This window comes from Sinohyriopsis cumingii, chromosome 10 (assembly GCF_028554795.1).
Source record: "Sinohyriopsis cumingii isolate HCF-2022 chromosome 10, ASM2855479v2, whole genome shotgun sequence".
Lineage (NCBI taxonomy): Eukaryota > Metazoa > Mollusca > Bivalvia > Unionida > Unionidae > Sinohyriopsis > Sinohyriopsis cumingii.
In genome coordinates, this window is record NC_142970.1 from 115,884,242 (window position 1) to 115,904,245 (window position 20,004).

General features: G+C 35.4%; 1 protein-coding gene across 1 annotated transcript in view; it reads right to left on the reverse strand.

Annotated features, from left to right (window-relative positions):
- Positions 1–1,090: 1,090 nt before the first annotated feature.
- Positions 1,091–20,004, reverse strand: part of LOC149791075 (uncharacterized) — a 46,662-nt gene continuing 27,748 nt past the window's right edge. Inside the window, exons 4-11 of the mRNA XM_089973001.1 lie at positions 17,192–17,307; positions 15,911–16,037; positions 13,851–14,026; positions 12,497–12,547; positions 10,153–10,264; positions 6,112–6,264; positions 5,674–5,745; positions 1,091–3,100 (exon numbers count right to left, since the gene is read on the reverse strand). Coding sequence (XP_089829127.1) covers positions 1,812–3,100; positions 5,674–5,745; positions 6,112–6,264; positions 10,153–10,264; positions 12,497–12,547; positions 13,851–14,026; positions 15,911–16,037; positions 17,192–17,307 — 2,096 coding nt within the window. The 3' untranslated portion in view covers positions 1,091–1,811. The remainder of the gene's footprint in view (positions 3,101–5,673; positions 5,746–6,111; positions 6,265–10,152; positions 10,265–12,496; positions 12,548–13,850; positions 14,027–15,910; positions 16,038–17,191; positions 17,308–20,004) is intronic.

Genomic DNA, 20,004 nt, shown 5'->3' on the forward strand with positions numbered 1-20,004 from the left:
TAACGGGGGAAAAATGAGCATGTAATAAAATACGATATGATGTAGTCTGTTCTACCGTTGTGTGCAAAGCGATTTGACGCAATCAGTTCTACTGTTGTGTGCAATATGTCACGCATTCAGTTCTACCGTGGTGTGCAATACAATTTGATGCAGTCAGTTATACCGTTGTGTGCAATACGATGTCACGCAATCAGATATATCATTGTGTGAAATACGATTTGACGCAAACATTTATCTCGTTGTGTGCAATATGATTTGACGCAATCAGTTCTATCGTGGTGTCAATACGATTTGACGCAATCAGTTATACCGGTGTGTGCAATATGATGTCACGCAATCAGTTATACCGTTGTGTGCAATACAATTTGACGCAATCATTTCTACCGTTGTGTGCAATGCGATTTGACGCAATAATTTCTACCGTTGTGTGCAATATGATGTCACGCAATCATTTCTACCGTTGTGTGCAATATGATGTCACGCAATCAGTTATACCGTTGTGTGCAATACGATTTGACGCAATCAGTTCTACCGCTGTGTGCAATACGATTTGACGCAATCATTTCTACCGTTGTGTGCAATATGATGTCACGCAATCAGTTATACCGTTGTGTGCAATACGATTTGACGCAATCAGTTCTACCATTGTGTGCAATACGATTTGACGTAATCAGTTCTAAGTTTTTGTACATAATGAAACTAAAACTACTGAATAACACTGACGGATATTAATGAACAAAATTATTTAGATGTTTAAAAATGTAATGTACATTTTAACCTTATGAGGATTCTCTTCTTGTTTCAAAGTGTTGGTTTGGGAATTAGTTACTTCTGGCAGAAACACTATTTTAAGTTTCATTCCGCACACAAGACGAGGAGAACGAATAAGCTGACCCTGGCGACCTGTATAAGGATTACACTTGCACCTTCACCTCAGGTAAGCACTTGTCTGAAAGAATCGAATTTGCCTCTAACTAAATACAAACTAGACTGCTTTAAATGAATTATCCTGATAATAATAATAATAATAATAATAATAATAACAATAATGATAATAATAATAATTTTATAATAATAATAATAATAATAATACGAGAAAATACAAACTTTATTAATAAGCAAAATACATGTGGTCAAGAGAAAACTTTATATTGAACAGAATGTACACATATACTTAGTATTAGTTGAAATATATACGTATGCGTGAAGAAAGCAAAACAATGGACAGTGAGGCAATGGTGCTTACATTCTTAATAATTTACATAAAACCCACAATGCATCCATCCATCCATGCATTAGTCAGCCCATCCATCCGTCCATCCATCCATTAATTCAATCATTCATTCGTTATATCATTTATTTATTCATTCATTCGTTCATTCATTCATGTATGTATATACTAGCCAATATGCACAGAAAATTTCGGAGGGCAGTTTATCATGAACAGCCACCACTGCTCTCCAATCAGAACATCGCTCGTCCATTAACACGAAGTCGATAAATATCCTTGGACGTAGTTATACACATTGATTTATGACGGGTTTGATGATTCGCCTCTGGCTGTGTACACAACATATGTTGCAATGTTGCAACAGGAAAATCCAACAATATTCTGATTGTGATTTTATCTCCTTCCGGAGCCATATTGTACCACGTGAACAAAAAGTAGTTCTAAATATAGTTCTCGATGGCAGCGAAACACATCGAAGGCTTCTTCCTCATCTTAACAACGATTTCAGAGGATGTTCCGACTGCATTGCCCTGATGTTTAATAAACCTCAATTTTCAGTCAATATCGAAAATTATTTGGCTTAGACGCTATTTCCAGAGAGAGAAATCGTTTCTCCCTTATTCAGCTGTTTGATTACGTCATCATAACGTCTATTAATCAAGTACATATCTCTGCTGATTATGTCCTCCTGTTCAGTTTCATCAATGTCAGCAATATTAATATCTGAAACCCCTAAAAACTGAGTCCCAACAAGTGACATGCATTCGAAAAATCCAGAATCAGGAACGGTAATTTCATCAGTGACGCAGTCCTCCTCTCCATTTTGGCAGTCCCATGTGACTTTTAGCTTTTTCTGGTCAAATAATGTCTCCATTATTTTGCCATCGAAAGAAGCTGGCTGTTTCTGTTTCAGTTCAGCCTTGTGATTAACCACTGAAAATTCAAGATCTCCATATCTGATATCATGATCATATTTCTTTCGAATCACTCTCGTATCATTTCTATATGACAAAGGCAGTGATGATTTTAAAATTTGTTCGTGTGTAGGACAATTGCAAGAACCATCGTTACTCTTGTTCGTCAAATCTTCTAATGGCTGAACCGTATTTTGGCTTTGGTAAGCTGAAAACGACACGTTCTTTGATAAGTCCTTTTCAAACTGTTTTATACCCTGCGTATATACGTCATCTGGTTTAGTGCCATCTTTGTCACGTGGACATGATGATGGCCGTATTTCCAATTCTATTTTGCCTTGATAATCTTTAGTGTTCATGTTACGCTCACATCTTTCCCTGCTTGGGATGTTAGTATTCTCAACGCGATTATTGCCAATTATCGTCTGACAGGTAGCAACTAAAGTATCAAACGCCTTCTTGAAATCTCTGTTCATGCACATATTCCTTTGCAATTCAAAATCTTTTGTTAAGGCAGCTTGGATGCATCCAATATCTACCAGAAAAGGAACCAAATCATTTGGCAATTGAAACTGTCGAACACACGAGTACTGAGTAACTCCAGAAGTTATATCATGGAATGTAATACGAACCAACTTTTCTCGAAATACTTTTCCTTTTGCAGATTTTTCATGTGCTAACTGTATGCATTCCAAGAAATCCTGTCCTTCCTCTGCGTAATTCACATCATTTGTAACTGGCTTGGTATAAACAGGAACCGTGACGAGTACTATACTGTCGGATATTTTTTCATCTACCATCTTCTGTACTGAAGAGAAAGAACAATCGCAAACCCAGGTAATGCACCGACCAGTTGATTGAATGAGATACTGAAGCGAAGAAAGAAGGCAGACGCAGTTTTCCATTTCCCCATTTACGACAAGGCATATGTACTTTTTCGTGTCGGAATCTTTATCTGAAATTAACGCAAAGAAAACAGAGTTATTACAATATTTATCGACTAAAATAAGTTGATTCATTGTTGTTTCTTTCGAGCACATTGTCGTTTGTTGTTTTTTTTTTTTTGCCTCATAAAAGCCAAGGTGCTAGCGTGCTCTCCATAAAAGTAAGCATGCGAAAACTGAGGCTATATACATCATCCATTAGTGACGTTATACAACTGGGTACCTTAATTAGTTATACATACAAGGGTATAGTGATTAGTGACTTTATACAATTTTGGCATCTTCAATGATTACTTTATACAACTGTGTATCTTGATTAGTGACTTTATACAACTGAGTATCTTTATTAGTGTCTTTACACAACTGAGTATCGTTATTAGTGACTTTACACAACTGAGTATCTTGATTAGTGACTTTACACAACTGAGTATCTTTATTAGCGACTTTATACAACTGGGTATCTTTACTAGTGACTTCATGCAACTGGGTATCTTTATTAGTAACTTTATACAACTGGGTATATTGATTAGCGACTTTATGCAACAAGGTATCTTTATTAGCGAGTTTATGCAACTGGGTATATTGATTAACGACTTTATGCAACTGGGTATATTGATTAGCGACTTTATGCAGCTGGGTATATTGATTAGCGACTTTATACCAATGTGTATCTTTATTAGCGACTTTATACAACTGGGTATCTTTATTAGTAACTTTATACAAATGGGTATCTTTATTAGCGACTTTATGCAACTGGGTATCTTTATTAGTAACTTTATACAACTGGGTATATTGATTAGCGACTTTATGCAACAAGGTATCTTTATTAGCGAGTTTATGAAACTGGGTATTTGATTAGCGACTTTATGCAACTGGGTATATTGATTAGCGACTTTGTGCAACAAGGTGTCTTTATTAGCGACTTTATGCAGCAAGGTATCTTTATTAGCGACTTTATGCAACAAGGTATCTTTATTAGCGACTTTATGCAACAAGGTATCTTTATTAGCGACTTTATGCAACTGGGTATATTGATTAGTAACTTTATGCAACTGGGTATATTGATTAGCAACTTTATGCAGCTGGGTATATTGATTAGTGACTTTATGCATTAAGGTAATCTTTATTAGCGACGTTATGCAACAAGGTATCTTTATTAGCGACTTTATACAACAAGGTATCTTTATTAGCGACTTTTTGCAACTGGGCATATTGATTAGCGACTTTATGCAACTGGGTATAAAGATTAGCGGCATTATTATCAAGCCATATTTTAAGACTCTGTATGATGAAAAGAAAATGTGACAACTTCATACAGCAATCTGATTTAGGAAAGCAAAGATACAATCGTGTGATAAATATGGTTTCGTTCTGAGTTCATCAGATAGAAAGTTAATGAAACAGGCCAAATGTTTTATTATCATTACATGTGATAAAAGTGGTTTAGTTCTGAGTTCATTTGGATATACAGTTTATGAAAAAGGCTGAATAATTCACCATCATTTCATGCAAGTAGCTTGGGTTTTATTGTACAACATTTTTATGTTTTCTTAGCTGCAACAACTGTGTAGATAACGGTATAACAGTCGCTCATCGACTGTGCAATGCTCAAGCTGGTCATAATCATTATTACGTTGTAAGAGGATTGTCATACAGTAACCGCGGAAGCTAAGTTGGTATGGCATCGGTCTCTTAAGACAAGGGTTCTGGGTTAGATACTGTCCCAGGGTAGGCTGCCTTGGTAATGCGCTCAGATCCCATTTACCCAGAATGATATAGACATCAATGTGTTGAAAATACTTTCAAACAAACCAATCTATAACCAAAGGCAAAAAGAGTGGATGGTAGGAACCGAAGGAGCCAGCTTTGACGGAATTCATTCTAAATGGGCGAGAAAAGGAATTTTAATATAGCAATTTTTATGTCGGCTGGCGGAAGGAGAGCAAAACTGTGTCACATAAATCTCGATTAAGTTGAGAACAGAGTGGACACAATATATGTTTAGTCAGAAGCATAATATAGATAGCTATGTTACCTTCTCGGAGTATCAGTGGATATATTTTCTTCTTTTTTTTTTTCAAATTGAAAAATGCGTTCGCTGATAACACTTCTATAAATTGTATAGGTGGGACTCACGAGTCGCTTAGTTGTTCAGTTATTCTAGGAATAACTTGAACAATAAAAATAACTGTAACTCAAACGCCAGTGAGAAACAAATTGTTTTGAACCAAATATAGATAGATACACCCGAAGGACTAAGTCGATAACGGTACATTTTGCATTTGTAACGTTGACAAAAATTTAGTGGATTTGCGACATTATAACATTGACAATTTAAATTTGAATTATTCGGATCGTTTCTCAATATGCAATTCCATGGTATTTCGTCATCATTTCGAAAGTCATCATGTATATACATGTTCATATTAGTCCACAGATCAAATCAGGTTTGTGTCCTCTTAACATTATTTGTTATATAACGATTAAATTCTCTCTAATACATGTGGGGCAGTAGTTGTTTCTCTTAAACAAGCAAAGAACTTATCATAGGTAGTTGACTATTTATTCATAGAGTTACGCATACCTGACTTTCGTTTTAAATCCAATGGCATGCTACCTTGTTCGCTTGGTACAAACCATGAGGTCATTCGAAATCCTGTGGGTAAGAAAGAGAAATGAAGTACGATTTGTTTGCAGAAGATCTTCATTATCATCATCAAATTAGTTATTATTATTATTATTATTATTATTATTATTATTATTAGTAGTAGTAGTAGTAGTAGTAGTATAAGGTGTATTATTATTATTTATATTATTATTATTATCATTTGTTGTTGTTGTTGTTGTTGTTAGTGTTGTTGTTGTTGTTTATTTTGATTTTTAGTGCTTTTGTAACTACAATTCTTGCTGTAACGCGTAATGAAAGATTCGGGCACATCAAATAAACATTATGAACAGAGAATGTAATGGGTCTGTGAGGGAGAGAAAGAGGACAGAAATATTTATTTCTTAGTTTGTCTACCTCCTTTCTTCCAGACAATGAATACAATCAGGGCAATTAAGACGCTGAATGGAATCACGGACGAGATAATTATAGCATCTGTTTTAAGGTCATGTGTAACTGTTGTACTTTCAATCGCCAGTTCGCTGACATTGTTTCGTCGGACTTTTGAGTCTGTAAAATACATGTAAGGAAAATGAAAATGAAAATAAATGACAAAGAGAGTCGAAAATATGCAGTTGGGGCTTACGATACGAGCCAGATATAAATAACTGTACATGGAACAAGAGATAATAAAGTAACAATTATAATACATAATTCTTTTCATTGTCTAGGCCCCAAAACTTTGCCATTTATACGTTATTTCTGGACATGAGACATATGATTAGTCAATGCTAATTTAATCAGAACATAGTTTCACCGAAATAATTCTTAAAATAGATTTTTACTTTAAGACGTGAGATAATTCATGATTAATTTTCAACCAATCAGATCATTGGATTCTTAATTTAAGTTCAAGGCAAGTATTAAGTTCCTTCTGTGAATAATTCAGGCCATTGGAAGTAAGCCCTAATTATAAACCCAGACTTCAGTTTAGGTTGTTGTAAACAAGCCAGTAGACGATATAATAATAATTAGGAATTATGTATTTAGATATTTCGATGTGTTACACCTCATACAGTTAAGTAATCTTCATATCCTATCGCTCCGCGGGTCTAGTGGTTAGAGCGTCCGCCTCGGATACGGGAGGTCGTGGGTTCGATCCCCGGCCGAGTCATACCAAAGACTTACAAAAATGGTACTAACAGTTACCTCGCTTGGCGCTCAGCATTAAGAGATTAGTGTCAGGACTGGTCGGCCTGGTGTCAGGATAATGTTACTGGGTGGGACATCATGCTACATATCTGCGGAATGATGCCCCAGTGCTAGACATCACTATAAACTGTCACACTGCAGACATCGTAGCGATATGACTAAAAAATTGTTAAAGCTACGTTAAAAATCCAAATCACACACACACACATTTCATATCCTATAATCAGTTTTAAAAGTAAATATTCTTCCTCGTTTTTCGTTCATCTTTCACATCATTCATGCGACAATTATATATGCTACAAGCAAAAGGAATCTGACAACATCAGTTAAGCGTGAAGCATGATCATTTACTGAAAGGTAATGCGATACGTATTAATCTTGTTATACATTTCCTTCATTTTTCTATATTCAAAAAAATCAAATGCTTGAGTTATAAATTCAGATCAAATTGTCACGAATACATGTCTTACATCAAGTCTATAATTAAGACATTTAACCGGTTAATCTTAAATCGGACTTAAATTCAAGTCAATCAAATCACTGGATTCTAAAGTTAAATTTAAATATATCATATTTCTTTTGGCGACATTCAAGCCTGATGCACCAAGAAAATCGTGTTTAATTTACACACTAACCTGGACAATACATATAAAAAGTAAAAGATTACACAGGTATCTTCCATTTTCTGAAAACAGTTTTATAAATTTGTGTGCGAGTGACCTTCCTGAACGAGCCAGCCTCACCTGCGTACTTTGTCATCTCACGTAAATCCATAAGACTGAACTCAATGAACATGTTGATTTCTGTTTAGGCTTTAATGTTCCCTTACATGTAATGCAAGTGACATTGTACACATGTTAGCAAATCTCCAGGAACAGTTAGAGAAATATAGTTGGAAACACAGTTGATTGTCCCAGTTAGTATAGCGATGACTATACGTGTGTCCCAGTTAGTATAGAGATGTCTATAAGTATGTCCCAATTAGTATAGCGATGTCTAAAGTGCGTCCCAATTAGTATAGTGATGCCTATACGTGTGTCCCAGTAAGTATAGTGATGCCTATGCGCGTGTCTCAATTAATATAGTGATGTATATAAGAGTCCCAGTTGATTAAACGATACCTATAAGTGTGCCCCAATTAGAACAGTGATGCCTATACGTGTGTCCCAGTAAGTATAGTGATGCCTATACGCGTGTCTCAGTTAGTATAGTGATGTACATAAGTGTCCCAGTCGGTAAAATGATACCTATAAGTGTGCCCCAATTAGAACAGTGATGCCTATAACCGTGTCCCAATTAGTACAGTGTTGCCACTAAGCATGGGAAATAAGTATGCCGCTTGTTAGGCAGTGACTAAACAATATAGAGGGGGAAAGATACACATCGTTATAAAAGTACTTGTCGCAGAAGAAGGAAGAATTCTCATTCTACCGATCGAGGCCGTAATGTATTCCGTAAGCGGAGGCAGGCTTTAAAAAATACACCACTTGCCATTGAAACGGACGCAAAGTTTATCCATGACATACTTTTACAAGGCCGTCTGTAAATGTCCTGCATAAAACATGTTTTGGGCCTTGACATCCATTTCTAAGGCAGTCTGTAAACGTATTGCATAACACATGTTTTGGGCATCACATTCCTTTCTAAGGCTCACTGTAAAAGTTATGTATAAAACATGTTTTTGTGTATGACATCCCTTTCTAAGGCCGCCTGTAAAAGTCTTGAATAAAACGTCTTTTGCAATGACAAACTTTTAGCTATTGCGACTGTCTTACACAAGTTATACAGTGTTTGAATATATGCAATTACATTAAAATGGGAGAATGCTATTGTACATTATGCTGATTTGTTCAATTTTTTAAAAATTTATTTTAATAGTGTTGTTTATTTATATTTACCTTGCTATAAATCCTCAGCAAATCGTCTTGGCCGACGTTAGGTTCATTAGGCACTAAGCAAATTCAGACTTCTCATTTGGGATTTAAATGACTGACATTAGACCCATCACAAGGCGATCAGAGACAAACAAACACAATTAGTAAACTAATACAATTGATGACCCAGTTGAGAGCGAGATTTGCCCATTTTGAAGGGGGAAATAAGAAAGTTAGTTGCCTCTTTTGGAGGGAGAATTAATAAAGTGATTTTCCCCTTTAGGAGGGGGAATAAGAAAGTGAGTTGCCCCTTTAGGAGGGGCAAATAAGAAAGTGAGGTTCCTCTTTATGACGGGGAAAACAGAGAGAGAAAAACCCCTTTAGGAGGGGAATTAAGAAAATGATTTGCCCCTTCAGGAGGGGGAAATAAGAAAGTGAGTTCCCCATTTAGGAGGGGAAATTAAGAAAGTGAGTTGCCTTCTAGGAAGGGGAATGAAGAAAGTGATTTGCCCTTTTAGGAGGGGGAAATAAGAAAATGAGTTGCCCCTTTATGAGGGGTAAATAACAAAGTGAGTTGTCCCTTTAGGAGTGGGAAATAAGTAAGTGAGTAGCCACTTTAGGAGGGGGAAAAAGAAAGTAAGTTGCCACTTTAGGAGGGGGAAATAAGAAAGTGAGTTGCCCGTTTAGGAGGGGGAAATTAGAAAGTGATTTGCCCCTTTAGGCGTGGGAAATAAGAGAGTGAGTTGCCCTTTAGTGGGGGTAATAACAAAGTGAGTTGCCCCTTTAGTAGGGGGAAATAAGAAATTATTTACCCCTTTAGGAGGGAGAATAAAGAAAGTGATTTGCCCCTTTAGGAGGGGAAATAAGCAAGTACTGAGTTGCCCCTTTAGTAGGGGGTAATAAGAAAGTGATTTTCCCCTTTAGGAGGAAGAAATAAAAGAATTCAGAAGAAAAACATCGTCCCCATATGGCTGATCATATATAATCGGATGTGCCCGTACCAGAAATTAAACCAGAAGCGGAGGATGTTAGAAACGAATTTGTTTCCCCTTTAATATTCATGCATGCAGTTCTCACTTATAGTACGCCCAAGCAAGCCGTTTTTCATTCATCGAACGGCATGTTGTGTTACACTTTTATTACCCTTAGGCTTGGATGTTTTTGCCTCTAGGTCAAACATTATTATGCTGTAAACAAAAAAGCGTGAATCGTGTCCCGTGGTCATATTCTAGATCCATGTACAGTCTTAACTATAGTAACATGAGTGATGTCACCTTGGATGTACCGATATGATTTACGAGTTTTGCTAAAATGTCACAGAGTAGCACTACAGGAGACTGAATAATAAAAAATAAACTAAAATCTTCCTTACTATTAAAGGTGAACATCCCCGTCCTTGTCCACGTACAGGTATCGCAAACCTTGGCAATATTTTTGCATTTGCACCTTTTTCGATCATTCCAAAATGGGTCATATGGCTGTACCTGTAGAATACGATTTTTTCTGTGACGTATAGAAATGGAGTAAATAAACTAACGATCGATATACAAAGTAACTATTACAAGAAAACAGCAAACTATATACATAGATCAAAAAGATATGAATACATTTTATTTAGCAAGAGTTAAAGTAACAATATTAAATGACGTAACGTTAATTGTAAATCGATTTTATATTGTAAATACTTCATTCAATCGAAATCTGGAAAGGAGCGTTGTATCATACTTTTATTTTTATAATGAGATGTCCAGGTTGTGAAGTCTGCTTAAAGGATTACAATAATCTCAGTATCAAAATTACTAAGGTGTTAAGACAATGTGGTCTAAAAATAAGCAGCTTAATTAAAGAAGCTTAGTAAAATTAACAAACAATTTATTTCTCTGAGCTACAAAGTGAAACTTTTAAAATGAATTTACGGTATTTTGAATTAAATTACCAATAATCATAATATTCTCTCACACTTCCAAAAGTACAGAGTGTTCCTAATGAATTCCGATATCGAATGTGCTTACCATTAGTCTTGAATATGTTGACGTACTAACAGTCATCGTGCGTCACAAAGATATGATCCAGGATGTCTTTGAATGAATTCACAATAATACGAAAGTCGATTTATAGTCCAAAATATCAATCAGCGCTTATAAATGATTCATCTCAAATTGTCTGAACGTAACAGGAAATGATTCCAAAGACGAAACTTAAACTAGGAATGAATACTTTTGTTTCCCACAATCTTATATAAAAACCTAAGAAACAATATAATGACCAGGATGAGGGTCATGAGTTCGCTTCAGAACATTATAAGTTTGAGAGCTTTGGTGAGCAAAAAAACTGGAAATAGTTTAATGCGTTTCAGAAATTTAATATTAAATCGCTACCAATTAGAGATTCTTTTTATCAAATAGTTTTAATTTCAGTTGAAATTATTTCGATAGAACGAAGAACAAGTAATATCGTTTATTCCGACTGTTCTTGTGCGTACAATATAATCCCAAACGAAGTATAAAAAGTATTAACCATTAAAAATAACACTCTTTTACAAATTATAAATCAACGAGCACGTGTCCTTCCGAATAAATAAATAATTGTACACAGACAAAATCGTTTTACAACAACAGACAAAATCGTTTTACAACACTGAATGTCCAAAGCGGTTGATGTCACATTGTTTGATACACTGCTGATTAGAGTACAGTAGACGATCCATGTTTAACCAATAGGGTCACTTTCACAACTAAACATTACATTGTTGTGATATCCATGTGAAAGTAGGATTACTGGGTGCATACATTCCCATATTTACTAAATATATTTGTAACCAGATACTTGCATTATTTGATTTGGAACAGAAGATTACAGGAGACATAAACAACTTTTATTTAGAATCGAAATTGCATTACATATTCACTATGAAAGCATGTTGTGGTTGGATAAAATTCTATCAGTTGTGAGACCATTTTATATCCACATTCCTCTGTGAACAGGGGTGAGTTTATTTATTTAGATATGTTAACATCTAAACAACACTTGTATATAGGGTGGTCTCCTTGTTACAGGCATACAACTTACCCCAACCCCTACACCCTCTATCAACTGAGCAATACCCTTAGTTTTACTTGTTGCTGTTCTTTTCTTTAGGTTTTACGCCATTTTTAATAGCAGCATAACGATTACCTGTTGAGGTAAATTCGTGACGTTTTTCCTCCATTCCCTTTGGGCAATCGATTCGAAAAATGACAGCCAAAAGTAGTCATAGTATAAGCAAAAAGAAAAGTTCCTTAAGGCGGGGTAAAAAAAATTGCCACGACCGCAGCCAATACAGTAAAGATACTACTGCCAAAGAATTTCATCGGGGTATTTGGACCAATCACAATCTCGTAAAATGATATGTTAACGTGCTTGGTATCAAAACTATTAAATTACACACGCTATATTTAAAGTGTACAGATAATATGATATAAATTAAATATTCTTTTCTCTATTGACATATCATTTTGCCCCTCGTAACACTGACATTTTGATGATGTTTTGAATGAAAATTCAAGCCGTGTGTTAGCACTCTTCTGTATTGGATGTTTATTATTGCTATCCAAAATTGGACCCTGGTCATTCCAAACAAAGTAGCTACCATTTAAAAATCATTTTATACTAAGCAGAAGTATTGGATTATCTTGTTTCCTTAATACTAAATTTTCTCTCCAAAATATTTTTCTTACCATAACTTCATACTTCTCGGCAGACGTAAGGTTTCCAAATCTGCAGTAATTCTGCAATCGAAATCAAGAAGTCACGAATGTCTCTTTCAAATTTCATGGTACTTGTATCCCATCACTATGCTATGCTATGCTATGCTATGCTATGCTATGCTATACTATACTATACTATACTATACTATACTATACTATACTATACTATACGTACAGGTTACTGCATTTGTATAGGAAAATATGAACGATTTTTCATGGAATTTTTTGCACGACCTAAAAAGTATATCCATCCGACAAAATGAATTCATATTTTCCCATACAAATGCAGTAACCTTTTGATTATATGCTCATTTTCTTATTCTTTCTAATGCTTAATTATAATAACAAACTACACTACAAGAACCAAAGTAACTAAATGTATGTCGTATTCCAAACTAATTACACAAGCGCAGATTCATCATTACACAACAACAACATTATTAATGCGCACATAACTCTGCCCAGATAATTTTGAACTTAGTCGCGCGATAGATATAAGCGTATACCTTTTGATGACGAGAGGCGATGCATTTAGAAGTAAGCAATAAACGGTAAATAGGTCACAGTTGTTCAACTTTAGAGGGTGATGCATTTTTATTCCATAATGAACATTTCATAAAAATCGTAATTTCTTTAGGTTCCAGGATCGATGAGCAATAAGGGTCCAAGTACGATTTGTAACCGACCTCGAATGAATTCTAGAAAGCATGTCACAAAAACCCAGACTCTCTGCTCCACGCCCCAATATATTAAGATATACCTGCATTGGCTTAAGACAATGGAACACCAGCTCGTATTTAAATTTTTATTGAATAAGTCAAGTAAAGTAGATTGTTATGTTCCTCATTCCAATAAAAAGAAAAAATAGTCGAAATAGGAGTAATGAAATATGTTACAACTTATACAGGAAACACAGACAGTCGTACGCTCGCACGCATGCGGCCATGGGCGCATGGTCTAATAGACAGTGGAAGGGAAAAATACATATTACACGGTTCTCGAATAGGTTGGATGGGGTATACTGAATGTTTCTAGCTAGATCGTTAATGTATGTACCGTAACAATCTTGATCGCAAAACTATGTACCGTAACAACCTTGATCACAAAACTATGTACCGTAACAATCTTGATCACAAAACTATGTATCGTAACAACCTTGATCACAAAACTGCCTCCCTTTGGTATAGTTAAACTAATGATACTGTCAAAAGTTCTACTTGATTATATGCGTCAATGTGAGGCGAGATAAGTTCACCTAATTAGTTCCGTCCATTTTTAAGTTGCACGTGATTATATGTGTGCTTGTGTGAAGCTCATTACTTACTGAATTAAGACGCCTTTCCTCGATGCTCACGTTATTTCCAATTTGTCTCTTTAGCTGGTACGTGAAACTTGTAAACTCGTATATTGACGGTGGAGGATCGAATGTCACAAGTATCGTCCGATTCATAAAATCTTTGTTGATTTTAAGGCCTGCGACCCAAGTCGCTGCTGAGGCATCTGAAAAGTGTTGAGTAATGGAAAATTAAATTTATTTAGTGGACATAAATCTCTTCCATATTTCACGAACACTCTTTTGACGACTTTGATTTAGTGGTGATGTTGAAGTTTTTTTGTTTAGAATAAAGGAGGACCTGGACAACAACACCGACGTTGGATGCGTGACCAGTTGTCATTGCACGGACTGAAGCCAAATGAAGAACCCGAGTTTTAAAGAGATGCAAAAGAAGTGCTTTAATTGTGCAAAGTATTGGTTCCTTAAATGTGAGTTATTGGACATTGTTAAAATATTGCCTCGTATCACTGGTGCTTAACAGAGAAATTTAACATAGCGATTCCCATCCAATGGCGAAACATTTTCTCGAGAAACAAAAGACAGATCCATTAGACTTACGTTTAATCCTTGAGTATACAAAATTTCCTATATGAAGTTATTATGAACTTGAAAATGTTTTTTGATTTTGCAAAATTATAATTAGAAAATTTGGATGAACTGTCGCACATTCAAAGTTATCACAGATAAGAGTTTTGTGAAGTTTAATGACGGTATAGGTAATTTACTATTATTACTGCTTTTGTTGGCTTTGTTGTTACATACTTATTGTTACTATTAAATCTTCACATTCAAATTGTGTATTTTATTTTCTTGTTCCTTAACAATTCCCTAGATATGAAAACTAAATATAACTATCATTCTTCGTGACTGAGTGAACTAAATCATTTGTTTATTGTCTCCCTTTATTAACTGCCTTGTAGTAATATATTGTAAATAAAATATTCTCCACGGTTGACTTGACCGCGGACGAAATACATTTGCATGTAAATGGAAAGGTTTTAAAAAAACTGTGTGAAAGATATGTAATTAAAGGTGAGGTTAGAGAGGGTCACAATTCTTTTGTTTGTTTTCTTTCTGTTTTTCTATCATTTGAACTAGTTAAGAGCCTATGCTTGCAAACAGTGCAGTCAAGTCCATTTATAACGATTACTAAGGGAGCCAACCAATTGCGGTCGCAATGAAAGGTAAACATATATAGTTTTGTGTTCAATAGGACCATATGGCCTGTATACACTATTGCTTGAATGATTGTACATTGACCCCTACGGGCATATAAGAAATGTGACTAATAGATGTAACCAGTTTAAATGCAAATACACCTACCATTTTATTCTAAACTAGGTGCACAAACCATACGTGGTTTTGTTACCCTAAGACCTCCTAAGGTTTTTGCCTAAAAAGCACAATGCATCAAATTCTTTCCCAAGACTGAATTAGTAGAGTCCATCTTTTGATAAATACAATCAACACCTGGTTCGACTGGTTAAAGCCCGATTCAAGTTCTGCAGATTATTACATTTCCACAGTACCTTAGTCCATCTCATTTAGCTGGTCGACTGTGATATTTGGGATTTTAATTTCCGTTTACTTCTGAATTTGAATTTTAAAGAGTGCGGATGATTTAGGAAAAGTCTGACCTTGTACTTGAAGGATTTTACTATTTCCGTTTCTTTTAAATGTCCGTATCTTCTTTTTGCCTTTCTGGAAGTCTTTGCTACATTTTGCCATCACGTATATTAACCTTTGGTTTTATGTCTTTGTCTTTCTGAAGGGTCTCGCAAAAGATGAGCGTTTGCCAGTTTTGGTTTTTCTTTGCTGGAAATGACCCATACTATCCTACTGTGCCATGAAACTCTATATAAATATACACACAGTACTTGAGACACTTCTCTGTCTCGCGAGACTACCTGAATTTCTCGTAGTAAATCGTGTGCTTGCATTAACTGCTATACGAGACACAGTACTGAAGGCCTGCCTAAAGACCGACAAAAGACCTTAAGGGAGACAATCTTTCTTAAGAAAGCAATTTACAATGAGTGATTACTTACCTTTACAGGAAATGCTCGACGAGAAGTGAGTTCGGGAATTTGAAGTGACCTTCTTTGGTAGACTATGAATTGTTACGATATACAGGCTACCAACTTCAATTGGGTAAACAGTCTGTTCAAATTCAAGCTGAAGTAATAATAATAATAATAATAATAATAATAATAATAATGATAATAATAATAATAACAGCAACCACCACTACTATAACAGCTTAAGCCATCATCATCATCATCATCATCATCATCAGCAAAGAGAAGAAGATGTTGACGATGAGGAGAAATGTAAATACTAGCACCACAAATCGCATAAGTGACCTTTGATCAAATTCTGCTACAACGACCACTCCCACTAATATGTTGTTGTTGCTGCTGTTGTGGGGTTTAACACCATTTTTCAGTACACGATAGGCTATACGTGGCGGCCAGTATTAAAGGTGGAGGAAGAACCCGGGAAAACCCTGGAGAGAACCATCGACCCAAGAGAAGCTATTGGCAAGCTTTCTCACATAACCACATTGGCTGAATCCGAGACTCGAACCGGCGCAGACAGAGGTGAAATGGCAGTGATCCGTAATGGAGAGCGCTTTAGACCACTCGGCCACTCGGCCCCACCCAACAAGTATGAATGGAGTCATCATTATTACCACCACTATCGCACACCACAGCTACCACTACTACATCACAATTACAACGTCTATTATCATCAATACTTCTACATTTGTTCTCACCTTGCATGCTTAACTCGTTCCTAAGAGATAAAAAGGTCGAGCTGTTTCTTCTCGTGATTACAACGGCAGCTATAAAACTAACTTTTCACAATTTACCTGCCATATTTACAAAAATTAAATAGATACAAAATTGTAAATGTCCATATCTGTGTGTAGTTCATTCACTGAACGTTGGTCAATTAGTTATAAGCAGATGTGATAAAGTAATATACTTTACAAAAACAATAAAATTATAAATAAAAAGATCGGAAATATACCTTCATATCGTATAGTGCAAAATATGTGCCATCATCACCATCGTCATTATCATTATTATCAACATTATCTTCTTCTTTTCTCTCATAAACAACTTCTTTAAACGGAAACACTGGCGTCATGATAAAATGTGTCTGTTTGAAAGAATATTGACAGTTTGCTTTGAGGTTTTCTAGGAAATGAATTTTGCTATCGGAGGCTGTCGTATCTAAAGGAGGGCGTTAGACTGCGATGCAGTAATTAATCTAATGTGTGACGAGTTCAGATAAATTGAATATGTCGGGTAAATATTACATACTTCTCCATATTGAAAGACGTCCCTTGTGATATTAGCATTTGACAGATCTTCGACTATACACATTTCGGCCGCTCCTTCTATCATGATCTCAAATCCTTTCAAGTCCCTCATGCCACCTGCAAAAAACATAAGCAAGCGAAACATGTTGAAGTTTGCTGGAGAAACTCACAGTCACAGCTGAGGTAGCTAGAATCCAGCATTCTGACGTTCTTTATTCGATTGAGGTGACAACAGGGTCTATATCGTGAAAGACGACAAGTTTGAAAACCAAAGAAACATGGGCTAACTGCAATTTTGCCATGTTCTGACCAATCTGATTCTTGTTATAAAGAAACCTTTCAATCATTTTAATCTTGATATCTTGAATGATATTTTCGAATTGTTCTCTACTACTGTTTGACTGATAGTGATGCAGCTCACAGCAGAAGTGTCTTAAAATGTACCTGTTACTTTCTGCTTATGTACAGTATTATTTCGTTTAGTGTTCTCAGCAGCTAAAGCCATCTATGTATTTTGGCTGTCGGACCTGGCAACTTGATGCAAATGCAGTAATAATTCATGTAGTGTATATTCCAAGTCAATAGGTAACGAAGTTTTCTATTTTTGCATACAGTGAGCAACTATGTCAACTGGAAACTGATTTTAGTACCTAGGTCGTACTTTTGAGCTAAAGGTTACTTCGATAAAGCGTACGTCGATCTCATCCACTAAGGTAGGAAAGCTATATTTTATACTTGAAAGAAAGCTAGAAATCTAATTTTACCAATAAATATTCGTTCGTATCTTGATATGTCAATAATTTTGACAATATTTTTATATGGCGATTTGAAACATTTGGTTTTGTTGAGGCAATTCATGTCCAGATTAGGGATTCTATTTTAAAGGTGAAATGAGCTTCACCTAATACCATTGTTTAGGGTCAGTTAATAAGTGACTAAATCAATATTCCTATTAGGGCAATAAGGACTGATTTTTGGCGGGAAGATAAGAAAAACAAACATTCAAACAATCTCTATAATATCTTGTTTCATTTCAGATGGCTGATATTTATGGATATTCTTAATGGTTTTTTGCCTAAATAGATTTTTGTCTTATAAATGTTTCTCTTTAAACAACATTGAATTAAGAACTTTAAAATGTACCGGTTGTTAATGAACAGAATAGACTGGTCCATAATTTTCATCTATATGTTTTCTAACTTGCTCGCTTTAACAGGAGACGGGTCTAATGACGTGTGACGAGAGTTATTGATGTATAAATTTGCTTTATTGATACGTCTGCACATTTTCTGATTTCATATTGTGAAAAATAATTCCAAATTCCAGTCTTCGGATTTCTGTTTAAGTTTCCCACTAAAGATACTTTTCCCCTTTCTCAAAGTAAGTTTAAGCTTTCTCTGTGTTTTCATTTTCTAACAAATCTTTAACTTTCTTCTTGTACAATTGTTTTTTCTTATCCAATATTACCGTTTTAAGTCTTTCTCTTCCTAAATTCTTCTAAAAGCGTCACGTGTGTCACCTCATTTTGTTTTCATATTCACTCTCTCGGTCCAGGCTGTTTTTGCGTACACAGGTATCACTATCAAAATTTATTTGTATCCATTATTGTTTGCCTCATATGTTTGTGAGTTAATATATCAAGCCACTTGTCACTGATGTAGCTTACATAGACCCTTTATAGAAATCTTTATTTTATGTGCTTGTTTAATGTGTAGTTAGATTTTACTGTTAACCGTTCTTTCAGTTCATCTTAGTTAATGAATTCATTTACGCATGTGCAATTTCAAACATAGCATATTGTTCTTTTACAGACATTTAAAACGGTATAATAATATCCCTATATAACAAGGAACTGCTCACTGTTTCTTTCAAGCCAAAGCTGTAACTTTGGAACATCTTCTTTTTTATCGTTAGAAATCAGTGTGTTCTGTGTTATTGTTGTTTTATGAAAGAAATTTTTCATTCGGAACGTCTTTATTGATTCTTCTTCATACCACTACACGAGATGGTAATACAAAAGTTAAACAATGGTACAAGACATGCGAGTTGTGTTCTGGTACCTCTACAATAGATAATAATACAAAATTTAGACAACAGTACAGGGCGTGCCCGTTGTGTTGTCAAACCAATGCACAAAATGGTAATATAAACTTCCTGAAACAGAACAAAGTTTCCACAGACTGTGATATCTACACTACTCGAAAAATGTTGCAAACATCTTATATTTTCACATTTCGCTGATGCTGCGTTGCGCTATGATTGCTTCTCATTGCCACGTCATTATAATTCAGTCAACGTCTGCATTAATTAGAGACAAGACGGTTAACACTTGTAAAATCATAAAATGAGTATATGAACAATAAAAGCTGTTCATATTATTCCATAATAGCTTAATGTCTGTACATTTCTCACGATATTCAGTTTCTTAGGTCTTAAAAAAGTGTTATCCACTAGGAGGCTCTGCATCAACAGATTGACTAGGTACATGAGTAGTGAATGGGGCCACCCTAGCCTCAATGGGAATTAGCATTACAGAGACCCCTGGGCCACTCTAGCCTCAATGGAAAATTAACATGGAGAAAAATCGTGGGCCACTCTAGCCTCAAGGGGAATTTAACATGGGAAATAGTCTTGGGCTACTCAAGCCTCAAGGGGAATTGAACATGGAGAAAAACCCTGGGCCACTCTAGCCTCAAGGGGAATTGAACATGGGATTTTTTTTAAATTTTTTTTTTAAATTTAAATTTAAATTTAAATTTAAAAAAGGGGTAGGCAATTGAATAAAGTCATTCTCTTTTCGAGAAATATGGCTGG